The sequence below is a fragment of the Aulostomus chinensis genome, chromosome 2 (genome assembly GCF_037954235.1).
Source record: "Aulostomus chinensis isolate RoL2024-O1b breed Wild chromosome 2, RoL_Achi_v1.0, whole genome shotgun sequence".
NCBI classification, from domain to species: domain Eukaryota; kingdom Metazoa; phylum Chordata; class Actinopteri; order Syngnathiformes; family Aulostomidae; genus Aulostomus; species Aulostomus chinensis.
In genome coordinates, this window is record NC_141321.1 from 34243690 (window position 1) to 34263278 (window position 19589).

At 43.4% G+C, this 19589-nt stretch overlaps 1 protein-coding gene across 3 annotated transcripts in view; it reads right to left on the bottom strand.

Moving 5' to 3' along the window:
- The window catches only part of phkb (phosphorylase kinase, beta), a 100840-nt gene that overhangs the window by 22004 nt on the left and 59247 nt on the right, over positions 1-19589 (bottom strand). For all 3 annotated transcript variants that reach the window (XM_086190674.1, XM_086190672.1, XM_086190673.1), the window contains 2 exons: positions 4413-4468; positions 3277-3370 (listed from right to left, as the gene is read on the bottom strand). In XM_086190674.1, the coding sequence (XP_086046800.1) occupies positions 3277-3370; positions 4413-4468 (150 nt within the window). The remainder of the gene's footprint in view (positions 1-3276; positions 3371-4412; positions 4469-19589) is intronic.

Genomic DNA, 19589 nt, shown 5'->3' on the forward strand with positions numbered 1-19589 from the left:
ACGGATGTGGAGGGTACAACAGGAGAAGGACAGAAGGTAGAGCGGCCCAGAGGACAGAAGAAAACCCGCAGAGATGACATGATAGGAGAAAGAGTTTGTTTATAGGAGGTGGTGTGGAGAAGACACCATAAAACAGAAATGACAGATGAGGAAGGGAGGCTAGGGAGAGTTTGAGTGATGGATATGACGGGAGAGATGAGGGGGAGATGATAGACTTCAAACAACCGACATGCACATGGGAGACAGAGGCAAGGAGACCAGGGTTTGAGCGATGGAGGTGGTGGGAGTGAAAGAGAAGCTTGAAGGCAGGCAGGCAGGTAATGATGGTGTCACAGATGTGACAGCACACACGCAGTAATCTGCTGCAGATGAAACCAGCACCACGGACACTACGGACATAAATGTTACCTGTGGAAGTCATGGGAGATTATAAATATCTCTCTCTTTTCCGTTCAAAGATGCTCTCCAGTGGGATCAAGCAGCCAAACAAACATGCAGGCCAGTTGCAGTAGCTGTAGTATCATGCATGTACTGCATTTAGCCACTGAAAGACTAGCTTGGTGCTCTCCTTCAGTCACAGTACTTCAACTCAAATTAACTCAGAGTTTGTCGTCTCGTACTTCGTTTGGAATTCTGATAGATTTGTGTTTTGCTTCCAAGCTTGAAAAATCTAAAACTTTGTAAAGCAATATACTGCATCTGCTTGGACAGTCTGCAGTACAAATATTCAAAAAGCATCCACTCATTTCAGATCAGATAAAACGTTGAACTCTGATCGCTGTGCTGACAAAGACCACCCACCACCAGCATGAACTGGTTTTTCAACAGCAAACGCAGCTTTCAAAAGTTGGAAATTCTGCATGTCAGTTGAGTGACTCAGTGGCGTCACAGACACCTCTAGATTTGACCACCAAAGTCTTTTTAGGCCCTGTTTGTGCCAAATTTGAGACAACTTCCTCCAAGCGTTTCCGCAGACAACCCGTTCAGAAGAACCGATGAATGTACGACTGGAACGCCTACAGCTGACGTCGCTGTGCTGGCAAAAATTGCAAAGTTTCACTAGAAGGAGCTGCAGTGAACTGTAACTTGATTCACTTGCTCTCAGGTTGTTGTAGTCGTGCCCTACACCTCTGAACGTTTATTCTCCTGCACTGGTGGAGCTGCACGAGCACCGAACAACAACACATGACAAAATGCTGCGTTGTTGCTTCATTACACAGAACAACAGAAACACCTGCATTGTTCCCAGGAAACAACGTGGGTTGGTCTCGTATGGACCGGCGGAACTACTCCCACATTGCATCCCCTACAGTGGGTGGAGCCTCTTCACACATGTCACAAAAGTTGCATTCTGGTAAAATTGCACTGGGGCATGGAAACGCCCGTCTCACTGGATCACTTTATTTAGTGCCCATGTAACAGTTAAGATCTGTAATAAGAATAATTTCCGCTGATGAAATATTGATATTGTTGGGCCTGGAAGGGAGTGAATACTGATAAGGCAGCAAAAAGACAACGCCGACTGGCTCCAGAGAATGTTGTATATCCAGTTCTTGTACAACTACAACAAGAAAGGAGGAAAATTTCACAGTAACTGGAATGGCAGGTGTGCTGAGGGTCAGTCCAGTCTGACTGTAGGAGTTCGTTAGGCAGCTGAAACCAACACGGATGAGAAGGTAAAAAGGAGTGTTGCTGAAAACCGCTGTCCTGCTTTGGCAGGATGAATCGGTGACACCAGCTCGTTCGATAAGCAGCTCATCTGACACGCGGAGTCATATGTCATGTTGGTGTTGTTGCTAGGGGTGACTACGAGACAGCGGTTCAAATATGACCAGCACAGTCACATGAGGTGGAAGTTCAGCTTTTACTGTCTGAAACTTTTGTCATTATTGACATTTCTAGAAATGCATCTGACTGCCGTTTGTGGCAAAAAAAAAAAAAAAAGAGGCCGGGGACATGCCCACCATTATGCTGATCAATCACCATGAACAATCACTGTTCAACTAATCAATCACTTCAAGCAATCTGCAGCACGGCGGTGATTAATGGGACAATTGAAGGGAAAATCTTGGGAGCAAGAAATCTTGGCTTGACGAGCAGATGGACCGACTGGGCCAAGTTCTGCAGGGATATTGATAGCTAACTGCTGAAATGACTGGCTGCAAGATTGATCCGTGAAGTGGTGGTGGGGTGGAACCTCGACTTTATCACAGTCTCCTCTCCCCATATATCCTCCTAATTGTTCACAACAATGACGGGTTTATCCTTTTACAGCTAAAGAGAGCCATTACAGCCAGCAAGCAGACACCCAAGCTGATCCTGCAGATGTCTCAACTAGTGAGGTTTGTCTTGAACCTTCACCAACCCCACAATCAGCCACAATCAAGGCTGAGCGACCGTAACGGGACGTGGCTCGTGTGTCAGGGCCTGGGTGGCGCGCTGGGTATGGAAGAGTTTAAAGAGGGTTGTTTTTGATACATCTGAGGAGAGGATTTAATTCTGTGCTCCATCATGTAGCTTGTCAGGTCGCCTGGGCTTCTCACTGCGACGCAGCTAATTGTATCTTCATCTAACTTAGCTGCTATTGTTATTTTACAGTCACATTACCTCGGTTTTTGCGACGGTCCTGATGGGAGCATTTACAGAGACGATAGTGACTCTCCTCTCCTTTACATGGACTGTTATCGTTGAACAACCCTAGTTATCAGTGATTGGTTGCTTTGTGATGTGTTTTGTTTGTAGTCCTGTACGATGACGGCAGCCAGCTTTATTCTGAAAGACCAGAACAGTCAACTCTGAAACGTCCGAGTCAGAAACCTTCCTCTCCAACACTGCTGTTGGTTTCTCATGGACGAGCTGGGCATCGACCAACTACGTGTTGTACTGTTCTTTTTGTTTATTCATGCGTGATTGCAGAAATTAGTTGCAATGACTGTGCTAAGTCAGTACCACTGATGAGAATTACTGAGGATCCAAGCAGTTTCTGCAAGGGTTAGAGGACATGTTTGGGACTCGTTACATGAGTTTGTAAAGTAGTCCCTTGATTGTTAGAGCTGAGTGAGGACTCGCTCCAACAGTGTCAAGTGAATCCCTAAGAGAATAAAGGATCTTTGGGAGGTCGGCTGCTGCTCAGCATTAACTTGTTAATGTGGACATAAAGACAGCAGCACATTTGCAGACATCTATAAACGTTCTTCTCTCTCCGAAACTCTACAATTCTACAATTTCATTTAGCAGACACTCAGTGACACTTCAGAACAAACTCAGAGACGTTACCTTGACCAGCTCCTTCTGAGGCCAGATCTGGATGGGCTCCACCTGCTGGGGTGTCTGGGTCTGGATCCCGTAGGTGTTCAGAAACACCTGGAGTCTACACACACACACACACACACACACACACAATTCATAGAATTATTCAGCCATTAAAATGGATTTCTTCACTGGCTACCCTAACTCACCTCGAACCTGGACCATCACAACTGCATGTGTGATCTAAAGTCTGACCCTAAAACCAAGTCTCAGCCCCCAAACAGCCATCAAAAGGTATGAAGTCCAGAATTTAGACCCTACAAAACCAGCTGGACCCCACAAGTGCACTAAGCTCAAACACTTTTCCTTACCTTAATTACCAATGTCATTGACACTTCATTTTCTGATCATTGACTGTTACCTGGGCAACCCAAATCTTACCAGATTACAAGCTACGATGAAACAGTCTTTACGGTGAAGTTGATAAATGACATCATGACATCAAAACAACCAATCAAATGCAAAATAAATGTATCTAATACATTTGTAGAATGGTGTCACTTCATCTCGTAGTTATTCAGCTGTAACCTGTCTTCACCATGACTCTGGCCACATCTGTATCAGTCAATCAGTCTGTAACTATTAGACATCTGCCACTGAATCAATAGAAGATCAATAATCATTTCCTCTGAATCTTTATCTTTTACTGATCTTAAGCTGCGACTCAACTGCTTTGCAAGTCGGGGGGAAAAAAGAGGAATGTGTTGAGGAAGATGATGTGGTGATGGAAGACCACCAGCCGCAGTAATTGATGTTACAGGTTAACAAGCTTCAGAGACGTTTGAACCTGACACACACACACACACACACACACACACACACGCACACACATATCCTGCTGTACCCTGTGTGAACACAACAGCGGACTGATAAGAACCAACGCACACAATGAGCAGAGTGACTGATGATGGCAGAGGTCAGGCCCAGCTGGGCACTATGAGCCCAGCACAACAACCAGGAAGAGCAGGGAGGAGCAGAAAATAACCTGCAGTGTGCGCGCATGCATGCGCACGCACGCACACACACACACACACACACACGCACACACACACGCACACACACACACACACACACACACACACACACACACACACACACTGTACCTCTGGCTCTCGGCTATCAGGGCCACATGAATCACAACATCGTTCTCTATGGGACCCTGTGGGACAGGAAGAGAACACAGAGATGAACACAAACCACTGTGACAGCTTCTATCAGTAGTTTTTCATGAATGTGTTTCCTTGTGTTGCCTCCTTCATGGCTCGTGTTCAACATATTCTCATTTTTATGATATATTAAAAAATCTTATGTACAGATATTGATGATTAAGGCCACGTTCCTTTACCTCGGAACTCAGAGGTTGGAACTTGAGCTGATCATGTTCCTGTGCTTTTTAACCTGTCCATGCTCCCTCCTGGCGGTGTCATCAGGAGACATGGAATCAACTTCCACAGGTACGCTGATGACACGCAGCTTTACATCTCCATGCCTCCTGATGACGCCAGGCCTGTGGATGCCCTTTTGAACTGCAGTTTAGATGTCAAATCCTGGAAGGCAGAAGGCGTTCTCCAGCTTAACCAGGACAACCCTGAGGTTTTAGTCATCGGTCCCAAGGCCCAGAGAGAGAAACCTTTTCCCAAACTGCAAGCACTGTCTTTTAACCCATAATTTCAAGTGAAAAACCTGGGCCTAATTTTTGACTCTGAGCTGATTTTTATTCCACACATTAAAAACATAATGAAAATAGGTTTTTATCATCTAACGAACACAGCCAGAGTCGGCCACGTTCTGTCTCAGGCCAACACGGAGACGCTGATGCATGCTTTTATCACCAGGCGTACAGACGACTGTAACGCCCCGCTCTCTGGTTCAGGGCTCCAATCATGACAAAATTCAGCAGCACATGTCCTGACTAAGACCAGGGGGTGGGCCCACATTACACTGGTTTTAGAATCAAAGAATAAAACACATCAGACACTCGTGTTGTTTACAATGTGAATAAAATGGAGAGAATGAAGAAAAAAGGGAAAGAAAGCGAGTCGGGGGTGTTTTCCGCAGTGGTCTCAGACCTTCTGGCTTCAGTCAGTCACTGAAAACAGACGAGAGACTTCATCGTTGTTGGTGTTGCAGTTGAGGACCGAGTACTGAATAAGTCACACGCAAATGAAGCAAAAGATGTTCAGAAGAGACGAGCTGAATGGTTGAACGTCCTGAGCTGACACAGACAACCTGCTGCCCCGGCACCCGTCCAGCAAAGACACCTTCCGCTCTAACAGGTTCTTCTCTGTAAATGGGACAGGGCAGCAGGACAACGTGTTCCCATGCTCAGATTTTTAGTGGCCACAGGATATCCAGTCTTCTGTTCCCATGGTTTGACTGATTATAAACCAAATGGCCTCTCTACATGTCCTCTCTCTATGTGTCTTCTTCTGATGACTTTTATTCTTGACTTGACATGACTTACAGATGTGTCATGTGACATTTAGAGTTTGTGCAAATATCCCCCTGCATGCGTCCTTCAGTGCCTTTTATCTTCTCCGTCTTTGTCCTTTTTGTGTCTGTGTGTTTGTGAGGGGAGTGTGAGCAGGGATGATGATATTCATTGCTCTGACAGACGGTATGTTGAGGGCCATTTAGGAAGAAAGAAAACTTGTGACTCACATGAGGAGCGGCCTTTCATCTATTTGTAATAGTAGGGAAGTGCACGTGCACACGCCATGAATAAATACAGCAAGACATTGATATTGTCATGGATATGTTCTTCAATTCGTACTTGGCAACCGAGCCGTCAGGGAGCAACACAAATAAGCATGTTGTGAATGCACACACACACACACACACACACACACACACACAAACACGAGCGCAAACTTAACACACAGAGAAAAAGCAGGGAGCAATTTTATTCAGCGGATAAAAGCTGGTAACAGCAACAACCTTGTTATCATCAATCAGAGAGTAGAGAGAGAACAGAGCGAAGAAGACAGCTGGGCACAAACGTCTCCTGATGAATGGAGGAGCGATGGCTTCTTAAATGTTGCGATGCCATTCTGTCATTAGCGCTGCTCTCTGAGCCGACAAAGGACTCCTTTGGGGAAGGAGAGGATACGCAAATGCACAATTGAAACATGGGAAAAATGTTCTCCCACCTCAGTCCCACCTCCGCGCTCCCTCATTGAACCTCGGCAGCACGTTGCTGTTAGAAAGACAAACACACGAGCCCTTGAATGTTTCCAGGGACGCCATAAAAACATCAATGCAGTGTGACCCAACTAGTGTTGAGACTGAGAGGAGAGGGAAAGAAACGATCAGTGGGTTCTCCACGGGGGGGCCGTAGTCGAGGTCCTGATGTCAACACGACTCAGGCCAAATCTAACAGCTCTAAGTCTGTTCCACTCCACCACTGCTAGCATTCGGATTTCAGACGGCTTTTAATGACAAGGAAGAGAACAACCGGTCTGATCAATAAGCTGCAACTGCACAAGGACACAATTTAAATTCAGAAAGTTGAACAAAGTCATAAATAGGAAAGAGTGCTCACTGGGGCGGATCAAACCAGACATGTTGTGCGCTCTTAGAGAGGATGTGCACGTAAATGAAATGTTTCTTGACGCTCTCTCACTGCACCGCCTCCACCTACATTAAACCTACAGCCGAGTGCTACAAATTAAATCAGCTTACAGGAAATCACTAACTGAGGTAGATGAAGACGACGAGGAAGGCTCGGGGAGGTTGAGTAAAATATAAAAGTTGAATTGCATCACTTCTTCATGAACTCCCGGAATGCCCTCCCCATCGAAGACTGACAATCTGTGAGAGTGTGAGGATCCAGGAGGAAAGTCTGCTGTTGAGAGCTAAAGGCTGAACACTGCACATTCCAGAACTACACTCCCTGTACCAGCCAGCCAGACAAGCTAAACATACTGTTCACACAGAACCAGCATCACCCACCGCAGAGTGGGAATCTCTGGGAACCTCCTGATAAAACTCTAAGGGCTGTGATGTCATAATAAGTCCATTGTTGATGCATTAAATATTTGAGTTATGATTTCAAATTCACGGCCACTAGTAGCTTGTAAAACGGAGCAGATTTGCCAGAAATCTCAGTCTTCCACGGCAGCTCTGGGTAGCTTTGATGCTTGCATCATCAAAGGTGGCAGGATGACCCGCAGAACAACAGAGATCAACGTCAGAGATTGTCCAGGAGGATTTGTGATGTCACACCACCCATGGCCCTGCCCCTCAAACAACATGAGATGATGGGGCGGGGCACAGCCCCCTCTTGTGAGTTGAAAGGCTACGCTAACATTGCCGGTGGGACACTGATCACGTTGAACCTGTGGGCCGGCGGAGGAACTCTTGCACGGGTGAGTCCAGAGGAGCCGTGCGCCACCCTGACCATCGACTGGGAGGTGAAATAGCATCGTATTTCTCTTTGCCACGTACAGTCGGACCCTGAAAATCAGAGTGCTGCCGTCACAGGACCGTCATTCCCCTGTTTGCAATGACAAATCCTTGAAGAAAGAATCACACCGCATCTCAGAGTTTTTTTCTCCTCTTACCTCCACCAAAAAGGTCATGTGATCAGTGTTAGCAGGTTTACCTAAAAACTATGAGGCCAATTTTGTAGAGCCGCACAAGCAAAGAAGAACCCAACAAATATGGAGCCGGCGAAAAATTCCCCTTTGGGTTTGCCTGAGTTCTTCAGTCTGGCAGCAAGACGCTCTGTTTTTCTGTGTCTGCAACACAGAAAAACAAACTTGAAGCTTCGATGAGCAAGATTTCAGATGAGAAAAAAGAGAAAGGAATCAAGTTCGTTGTCTTCGGGGTCACGGTCAGTTTCCTCTGGAGCAAACAGTCCTGCTGTGCTGCCCTGTGGCTGCTCATCCGTGCTTCCTGCAGGCAGCGATTCCCAACACCAACCAGCAGCAACTGGTTGATATTTCCCTCGGGACCGGCTGGAGACCAAACCAGAGCCAAAACAAGGGTGAATTTCAACCGTACAACGACTGTGTGGCTACAATCCCTGCTCCAAACTGCCTCTGTTGAACTTTTTCACGCGTGTTTGATGAGTAGAGTTCACGTCAACACCAAGTTCTTAACGGTACTCTTCACATCGATGTGTGTATGTAGTACACATCAACCTGCCAAGATGGAAACTAGCATCTGGCTATAATCTTGTATATCAACCTGTAAATGTTCATTTATATTAATTATCTCTACTTCTGAATAGAATAAAAGAAATAACCTATCTGTCCACAGCTTCCTCTATGAGGTCAGAACATTGAGGTTTCCCTTGTCTTATACGATTGCAACTCTCTAAAAAGTTAGTAAAGTCTTCGTCATGGCTCTGTAGGGCCTGTAAAATCTGCCTGAGTCACAGTTCATTTGTAAGTTTTGTCAGTGTGGAGTGTTACAATATTGAACTTCTCTCACAAGCAAAGAGAAAATCAAATATGTATGTGCCAGAGGGAAATCCAGCGCACCAGGCCAGAACACTGAACACATAAACACTGAGGTCATGCTCTGCTGGGGCGTCTGGAAACACAAATCACATGAGCAGCGCGGCCAGCCCACGACCAGCCCTGCACAAAGTCATTAATTAAATCATGAGAACACCACTGTGATTTGCCTCCAACTTGCTTGACTGAATTAATATGGAAATAAGATTAATTTCTTGCATTATGCAGAACAAAGCTAAATCAATGTGGCAAAGTATTTAATATTAATTCAAGACCCCCGCAGCAGAGCTGCAAAGGGAAAAAAACAAAAATAACAACACATGCCAGGTCACCTGTGAAGCAGGACGACGCCACAGGTGAATGAGAACCGGTGCGGCCAGAGGCTTTGAGTATGGAGGAGAGACGTGACAGCAGGGGGGTCGACTGGGCTGTGAGGTGGAGGGGCCGTTGAGAGGGAGACGGAACCCACAGAACCCACGGAACCCACGGAACAGAGACAAGAGGCCACACGCATGACACACGTCCTTCTGCTCTCACCGAACAGCCAGGCACACCGACAAACTTCACACTTTCAACTGTAACAATAGTGACAAAATTCACATGCCATATGTGCACTAGGCATTCATATAAATGTGTAAATGCAGTATAAACCTACTGTCTACCTGTCCATGTCCTCATTTCTATAAATGTGTAAATGCAGTATAAACCTACTGTCTACCTGTCCATGTCCTCATTCATATAAATGTGTAAATGCAGTATAAACCTACTGTCTACCTGTCCATGTCCTCATTTCTATAAATGTGTAAATGCAGTATAAACCTACTGTCTACCTGTCCATGTCCTCATTCATATAAATGTGTAAATGCAGTATAAACCTACTGTCTACCTGTCCATGTCCTCATTTCTATAAATGTGTAAATGCAGTATAAACCTACTGTCTACCTGTCCATGTCCTCATTCATATAAATGTGTAAATGCAGTATAAACCTACTGTCTACCTGTCCATGTCCTCATTCATATAAATGTGTAAATGCAGTATAAACCTACTGTCTACCTGTCCATGTCCTCATTCATATAAATGTGTAAATAAAGTATAAACCTGCTGTCTACCTGTCCATGTCCTCATTCATATAAATGTGTAAATGCAGTATAAACCTACTGTCTACCTGTCCATGTCCTCATTCATATAAATGTGTAAATGCAGTATAAACCTACTGGCTACCTGTCCATGTCCTCATTCATATAAATGTGTAAATGCAGTATAAACCTACTGTCTACCTGTCCATGTCCTCATTTCTATAAATGTGTAAATGCAGTATAAACCTGCTGTCTACCTGTCCATGTCCTCATTCATATAAATGTGTAAATGCAGTATAAACCTACTGTCTACCTGTCCATGTCCTCATTCATATAAATGTGTAAATGCAGTATAAACCTACTGTCTACCTGTCCATGTCCTCATTTCTATAAATGTGTAAATGCAGTATAAACCTACTGTCTACCTGTCCATGTCCTCATTCATATAAATGTGTAAATGCAGTATAAACCTACTGTCTACCTGTCCATGTCCTCATTTCTATAAATGTGTAAATGCAGTATAAACCTACTGTCTACCTGTCCATGTCCTCATTCATATAAATGTGTAAATGCAGTATAAACCTACTGGCTACCTGTCCATGTCCTCATTTCTATAAATGTGTAAATGCAGTATAAACCTACTGTCTACCTGTCCATGTCCTCATTTCTATAAATGTGTAAATGCAGTATAAACCTACTGTCTACCTGTCCATGTCCTCATTTCTATAAATGTGTAAATGCAGTATAAACCTACTGTCTACCTGTCCATGTCCTCATTCATATAAAAGTGTAAATGCAGTATAAACCTACTGTCTACCTGTCCATGTCCTCATTCATATAAATGTGTAAATGCAGTATAAACCTACTGTCTACCTGTCCATGTCCTCATTCATATAAATGTGTAAATGCAGTATAAACCTACTGTCTACCTGTCCATGTCCTCATTCATATAAATGTGTAAATGCAGTATAAACCTACTGTCTACCTGTCCATGTCCTCATTTCTATAAATGTGTAAATGCAGTATAAACCTACTGTCTACCTGTCCATGTCCTCATTCATATAAATGTGTAAATGCAGTATAAACCTGCTGTCTACCTGTCCATGTCCTCATTTCTATAAATGTGTAAATGCAGTATAAACCTGCTGTCTACCTGTCCATGTCCTCATTCATATAAATGTGTAAATGCAGTATAAACCTACTGTCTACCTGTCCATGTCCTCATTCATATAAATGTGTAAATGCAGTATAAACCTACTGGCTACCTGTCCATGTCCTCATTCATATAAATGTGTAAATGCAGTATAAACCTACTGTCTACCTGTCCATGTCCTCATTTCTATAAATGTGTAAATGCAGTATAAACCTACTGTCTACCTGTCCATGTCCTCATTCATATAAATGTGTAAATGCAGTATAAACCTGCTGTCTACCTGTCCATGTCCTCATTTCTATAAATGTGTAAATGCAGTATAAACCTGCTGTCTACCTGTCCATGTCCTCATTCATATAAATGTGTAAATGCAGTATAAACCTGCTGTCTACCTGTCCATGTCCTCATTTCTATAAATGTGTAAATGCAGTATCAACCTACTGTCTACCTGTCCATGTCCTCATTCATATAAATGTGTAAATGCAGTATAAACCTGCTGTCTACCTGTCCATGTCCTCATTTCTATAAATGTGTAAATGCAGTATAAACCTACTGTCTACCTGTCCATGTCCTCATTTCTATAAATGTGTAAATGCAGTATCAACCTACTGTCTACCTGTCCATGTCCTCATTTCTATAAATGTGTAAATGCAGTATAAACCTACTGTCTACCTGTCCATGTCCTCATTTCTATAAATGTGTAAATGCAGTATAAACCTACTGTCTACCTGTCCATGTCCTCATTTCTATAAATGTGTAAATGCAGTATAAACCTACTGTCTACCTGTCCATGTCCTCATTTCTATAAATGTGTAAATGCAGTATAAACCTACTGTCTACCTGTCCATGTCCTCATTTCTATAAATGTGTAAATGCAGTATAAACCTACTGTCTACCTGTCCATGTCCTCATTTCTATAAAAGTGTAAATGCAGTATAAACCTACTGTCTACCTGTCCATGTCCTCATTCATATAAATGTGTAAATGCAGTATAAACCTACTGTCTACCTGTCCATGTCCTCATTTCTATAAATGTGTAAATGCAGTATAAACCTACTGTCTACCTGTCCATGTCCTCATTCATATAAATGTGTAAATGCAGTATAAACCTACTGTCTACCTGTCCATGTCCTCATTTCTATAAATGTGTAAATGCAGTATAAACCTACTGTCTACCTGTCCATGTCCTCATTCATATAAATGTGTAAATGCAGTATAAACCTACTGTCTACCTGTCCATGTCCTCATTTCTATAAATGTGTAAATGCAGTATAAACCTGCTGTCTACCTGTCCATGTCCTCATTCATATAAATGTGTAAATGCAGTATAAACCTACTGTCTACCTGTCCATGTCCTCATTCATATAAATGTGTAAATGCAGTATAAACCTACTGTCTACCTGTCCATGTCCTCATTCATATAAATGTGTAAATGCAGTATAAACCTACTGTCTACCTGTCCATGTCCTCATTTCTATAAATGTGTAAATGCAGTATAAACCTACTGTCTACCTGTCCATGTCCTCATTTCTATAAATGTGTAAATGCAGTATAAACCTACTGTCTACCTGTCCATGTTCTCATTCATATAAATGTGTAAATGCAGTATAAACCTACTGTCTACCTGTCCATGTCCTCATTCATATAAATGTGTAAATGCAGTATAAACCTACGGGCTACCTGTCCATGTCCTCATTTCTATAAATGTGTAAATGCAGTATAAACCTACTGTCTACCTGTCCATGTCCTCATTCATATAAATGTGTAAATGCAGTATAAACCTACGGGCTACCTGTCCATGTCCTCATTTCTATAAATGTGTAAATGCAGTATAAACCTACTGTCTACCTGTCCATGTCCTCATTCATATAAATGTGTAAATGCAGTATAAACCTACTGTCTACCTGTCCATGTCCTCATTTCTATAAATGTGTAAATGCAGTATAAACCTACTGGCTACCTGTCCATGTCCTCATTTCTATAAATGTGTAAATGCAGTATAAACCTACTGGCTACCTGTCCATGTCCTCATTTCTATAAATGTGTAAATGCAGTATAAACCTACTGTCTACCTGTCCATGTCCTCATTTCTATAAATGTGTAAATGCAGTATAAACCTACTGTCTACCTGTCCATGTCCTCATTCATATAAATGTGTAAATGCAGTATAAACCTACTGTCTACCTGTCCATGTCCTCATTTCTATAAATGTGTAAATGCAGTATAAACCTACTGTCTACCTGTCCATGTCCTCATTCATATAAATGTGTAAATGCAGTATAAACCTACTGTCTACCTGTCCATGTCCTCATTTCTATAAATGTGTAAATGCAGTATAAACCTACTGTCTACCTGTCCATGTCCTCATTTCTATAAATGTGTAAATGCAGTATAAACCTACTGTCTACCTGTCCATGTCCTCATTCATATAAATGTGTAAATGCAGTATAAACCTACTGTCTACCTGTCCATGTCCTCATTTCTATAAATGTGTAAATGCAGTATAAACCTATTGTCTACCTGTCCATGTCCTCATTCATATAAATGTGTAAATGCAGTATCAACCTATTGTCTACCTGTCCATGTCCTCATTCATATAAATGTGTAAATGCAGTATAAACCTACTGTCTACCTGTCCATGTCCTCATTTCTATAAATGTGTAAATGCAGTATAAACCTACTGTCTACCTGTCCATGTCCTCATTCATATAAATGTGTAAATGCAGTATAAACCTACTGTCTACCTGTCCATGTCCTCATTCATATAAATGTGTAAATGCAGTAAAAACCTACTGTCTACCTGTCCATGTCCTCATTTCTATAAATGTGTAAATGCAGTATAAACCTACTGTCTACCTGTCCATGTCCTCATTCATATAAATGTGTAAATGCAGTATCAACCTACTGTCTACCTGTCCATGTCCTCATTTCTATAAAAGTGTAAATGCAGTATAAACCTACTGTCTACCTGTCCATGTCCTCATTTCTATAAATGTGTAAATGCAGTATCAACCTACTGTCTACCTGTCCATGTCCTCATTTCTATAAAAGTGTAAATGCAGTATAAACCTACTGTCTACCTGTCCATGTCCTCATTTCTATAAAAGTGTAAATGCAGTATAAACCTACTGTCTACCTGTCCATGTCCTCATTCATATAAATGTGTAAATGCAGTATAAACCTGCTGTCTACCTGTCCATGTCCTCATTTCTATAAATGTGTAAATGCAGTATAAACCTACTGTCTACCTGTCCATGTCCTCATTTCTATAAAAGTGTAAATGCAGTATAAACCTACTGTCTACCTGTCCATGTCCTCATTCATATAAATGTGTAAATGCAGTATCAACCTACTGTCTACCTGTCCATGTCCTCATTTCTATAAAAGTGTAAATGCAGTATAAACCTACTGTCTACCTGTCCATGTCCTCATTCATATAAATGTGTAAATGCAGTATCAACCTACTGTCTACCTGTCCATGTCCTCATTTCTATAAAAGTGTAAATGCAGTATAAACCTACTGTCTACCTGTCCATGTCCTCATTCTCTGGTCTGTAAAAATGAAGGAGCATTTACGGTTTCAAGTCCTGGTTTTGGACGGCTTTGTGGGACCTTTGCTAAACCTGCTCTCGCTCTCAAACAGTGACTTCCTCACTGAAGCAAATCACCAAGCTTCCAAATCATTTTCATCATTTAATATTTGATTCTGTACATGCAGCTTTTATGTTCTGGTTCACGTTGAAAGAACAATTATGGATCCAAAACAATCAAAATGAATCTAGGGGCCCGTCATCTGAGGGTTTGAGCTCAGGGGTCACCATGACAACCGATTCTTTACTCTAAACGTTTGACCGGCGTGCAGAGGAAGCCTGCTCTTCCAGCCGCAGGATGGACTGGCAGGTGTTTGAAACGTAAATGGCTGCTACTCACTGACAAAACGGCGCTACATTGTAGAAAGTGAGAAGCCGATTGCGGGAGAGGGAGAGCCATGAGGAGGGTCTCTGCAGAAGGGAAATGAATTCCAGCTTTGCTCCATTTGATTTTCCTCAAAATTAAATCCAGTGATTCGAGACACAAGTGAGAAGTTCCATCTTTTTTCCCAACCTCTTCCTTTCTCTCTCTCTGGTTCTCTTTACTTCCCCCGAGGAGGGTCTGCAGGTTTGTGTGATTGTCAGCAGGATGCTGGCTGACTGATGCTGCTTTTTCTTCTCACTGGCCTTGGCAGACTTGTACATTCTGGGGGGCCCTTCTGGTTCTCTTTTTTACTCTCTGTCCTTCATTGTTTCCTTCCTCCCTTCCTTCTCCTTGTGTTGTGCTTTTTGTCTTGTCTTGCTTCTGGCTCTTCTTCCTATCACAGTGTTCTTCCTTCTTTCTTCCTCTCAGCGACCCATCCTCAGTCTAAGCTCCCTTCTTCCTTCCATTCTATCGTCCTTCCAAACCACCGGCCTTGTTTTCTTTCCACCTTTCTGACTGCAAGCCTTTTTCTTCCCTTTACTTCCTACCAATTTCTCCAGCCTTCCATTTTCTATTGCTTTGTGAATGTAATTCCTTCCATCATTTAGATATCTTTTTCCTTTCCTTCGGACCTTAAGTCAATGCTTCTACATCCCTGTCCTTCCATTCTTTCTTCACTTTCTCCTTTCAGTCCCTCATCATTTCATTCTTAAGAGTCAGAAGGAAACTAAAAGCAATTCCTCCTCCGTCCTGTCGTTTTCTTGCTGTCTTGCCTGCTTCTCTCCGGTCTTCATTCATCTCTTCGCCTCGCCGCCTTCCAGGTGTCTCACTTGGTCAGAGGTCAGTTTTCCTAACTAACAGCAAAACAGTCAGACGCAGCTGTTTGGGTAGCGGCACCTCAGCCAGCACACCAATCACGAATCAAACATGCTGAAGGCAACATGCAAATGACTCAAATCATCATCATCATCATCATCATCAGCAGCAGCAGCAGCAGCAGCAGCAGCAGCAGCAGCAGCAGCAGCAGCAGCAGCAGCGATGGCGGCAGCGGCAGCGGATGAACGTACGCAGCTGTAATTAGCCCTGATTGATGGTGTGGTGCTCAGGCAGCAACCAGAATTCATCAATTTTCATTTGGCTTTGAAATGGAGTTGACTGCTTGTTCCCATCTTACTTCCTTGAAAGAAAAACTTAGAAGCAGTTCATGATGGTTGATGACGATGAAAGCCGTGCCTTTTGCCATGAAACGGCTATTCTTATTTGCTTTTTAGCAATTAGAAAACGAAAACCATTTGAAAGAGATGGCCTGGACTGAGCCAAGCTGACGTGACGGCATGTGTGTGCACGTTTGCAGAGCCATGATGCCAAAGTTTCAGCTACTTTACAGTCAAACCTTGTTCTTTTTTTACTTCTTGACAAGTTCTTCTGTGCTTTACCTCCCTCTTTTTAGCTCACACACTGGTTCTGAAAAACAGAGACAATCCAACAGGCTGATTTGTTGGTGGCGATGCTTTTGTCATGTTTCTCTCCTACCTCCATATTTAATAATTTAAACATCTAAATGAAACTGGAGAGAGTGAACTGAATGGAATTCTGTCTATTTCAAGGTCAGACCCCTCCCAGTGTGCTGCTGTCAAAGCGTTGCACGAGGGAGGCAGCCTCAAGCGAGCATCGCATCACAAAGGAATAAAACATTCAAAGACTTTCATAAAGTTGAAAAGAAAGCCAGGGAATTTATCCACCACCCCCAGCCCCCCCTCATGAAATGAAATATAATCCCTTCTTTTCATGCCCCTGCACAGACGAATGACTCGGGGCTCTATATCGTCCTCGGGAAGTTGGTCTCTGTACAGCTCAAAGATTCATATTTTGATGAGGGTACTTGAAAGTGTCAGGGGTTTAGCAGAAATACGTTGGTAAGAGGAAAAACATGAAAGAAATGCTAAGTCATAGTCAGTCTGAGCTGTGGTAAATGTCACGTTTTAAAGTTGGATCTTTTCTAAAGTTCATTTAGCGGTAATAACAACAGGGGAGGTGATGAGGCACAAGTTTGATTTCAGCTTCCAGTTTGACAACATGGAGGAGAAGCGAGCGGGAGGGAGCGACAGGAAGGAGGGCGGAGGAGGGCGGGATCTCCTCAGCAGACGAGCGCAGGATTAGATGGTGTGCCGCTTGCTGCTGTAATTGTCAGGTCGGCCTGACTAAGACAGCGATACCTTGTTCCTCAGGCTGGGCTCAAAAATATCATCCTCCACCTGAGAATCTTTCTGAGTGTGGCAGCTAAAGAAAAAAATATTGACTGATATTGAAGGTGAGGCTTAGTTTGAGCTGCGGGGGGTCTGAGCGATATCCGGCCTGCAGAGGTGGGAGGGCTGGGGGGATGAGTGGCCTGATTACTGGCTTCTGAGTGAGACGGATCTGCAGGTCTGGTGGAGACACCTTGATTCATTTGGTGATTTTTCCACTTGGAGCATCACAGTTGGGCATTAAGATGCACAACATGGGCAGGAAGGTTTCTCAAGCTCAGCCTCCTCGAGTGTGCAGGACACACACCCACAGCCGAGGACCAGTTGGACGTGTTAGCACCAGTTGGTAAGGTTAAAGAATATTACACAACTAGGAAAAAGTACCCAGGCGATTGGAGAAGCAGCAACGTGCAGGTCTGGATGTTTTTACATGTGAAGAATCTCGCTGGCACTGATGGAAATAAAAAAGGCAGACGCACAGTCCTCGCCAAGGCCAACAGACCACAACTGGCACCATCTGACACGTGGGTATATTTTCAAAAGTGGAAAATAAAAGGAATTTATGAAAATGTTCTCTATAAGACTGATAAATGTTGAACGTGAACCTGAAATCATCCTATCTCGGGAAATATTTCCAGTTATCTTAGAAATGTGCCAGATGTCATGATCTTGGTTTGATAGTTCTCATTCATGCAAGGCCTGAATAACCGCAGGTTTGAAGCCTTTTCTGGAAATGACAGACCCTTTTAATCAAAAATGCTTTCTGCTCTTTGGCCCTTTTTGCTTTATTCATTCCACTGACAAAGGCCAGTGCAGGTGCGAATATCTCTCTGCATCACAATCATGTTTGGCAGTGTGGATGTTGTCTTCTTCCATGTAACTTTTCCTCAGAATTCATTGAAAATGTCGTGTGGCACTGTTAAACTGCAGATGTACTGCTGGGTGGCTGTCGCGCAAGCATCAAGGATCACGTTGGTCCTGAGGCTGAGGGCAAGAGACCAGAGTGACAAATCTTCTTGAATGATGTGGATCTGCTCTTCAGGCCCAAACACGAGTGATTACCCGTATCAAGGCAAAGTCTGACGGCCTCAAACTGCTTGTTGGGTGGCGTACTTCAAAACACGTGCCTCAGTGTGTTTGGGTCTTCACCTGGATGATGCTCCGCCCGTCTGGGGTAGCTTGTGTGTTCGTGTGATGAAGGACAAACAAACAGCAGCAATCACAGCCTCCTTGCTGAGGTTATCAAAGGTGTTCATTCGTTTTGAAGCACAACCCCTGCAGACCTTAATAAAAAGTCAGTAAAGTACTGATGCTGCATCACCTGGAGCTGAGCGATGTTGTCTTCTATTAGGAGGAGGAGCTTGAGAAGACCCGTGAATATCTAAACTACGATCTGATGACTCGTAACTGACGCTGGTAATCTGTTAACCCCAGCTGTGCTGCGACTGTGCTGCATGCCTGTCTACGTCCTTGTTGAGCCGCAGAATAAATTCCATAGTAATAAAGGGGATTGTGGGACAATGATTTGAATCAGATGGAGAGTGTTAGAATGCTTAGGTGAATAATAACAATTAAATCCAAACAACTGAAACAACTTCAGGTTGCAGTTCGATTGAGAAAGTAAAACAATAACCACAATGGATGCGGCCGCAATAAAGACGTAGTAATGAGTTGTTTAGCGGACAGCTCACAATCTATCAGCAGCTCATTCAGATGTGACAACAGACGTTTTGTAGCATCCTTGTGTCTGGGTGCCGTATTATCATTCTCTTCTTTCCTGCCCTCTAGTTGCACTTTAAATGATAAAGTAGTTCCACTTTAAATGCTAAAACAAGGGCTGCATATTCACCTCACACGCTTGCTGGCACCGGTTGTTGTTTCCGGTGGTGAACATCAGCGTATGAAGCCTTGTTGGCTCGTCTTTGTTTCGTTAAAGTCTCCTGAAGCATCTGGAGTTGACCGTCCTCAGTACATCTGGTCCACGTACAAGGAAGCACAAGCTCCAGAGCCTCACTCACATCAAGTAAAGCAAACATGTTCTGGCAGGAGCTCACCCACAATCGTGGCAAAGAGCCAGCACACCAAGCAGCCAGCACACCAAGCAGCCAGCACACCAAGCAGCCATGTCCAGTGGAGGTCAGGTGACCTGATTTAGCAGGAAAACAAACCTTGAACGGACAAAACAAACCCTGAACACAGAAAGAGCAGAAAATAAGCTGCTGAATGCTGAGTAGTTCTCTTGAGCCAAGAGCCTTGCATCTAGTTTGCACGAACCACATGAGCTCCATTCATGGCATGTAATTTGCTATCTGCAGTACATTGAGGCGCTTTATTTCTCCTTGTATCTTTGTTCTCTTCAGCTTTTTACACTTGAGTTTATTCTGTTTT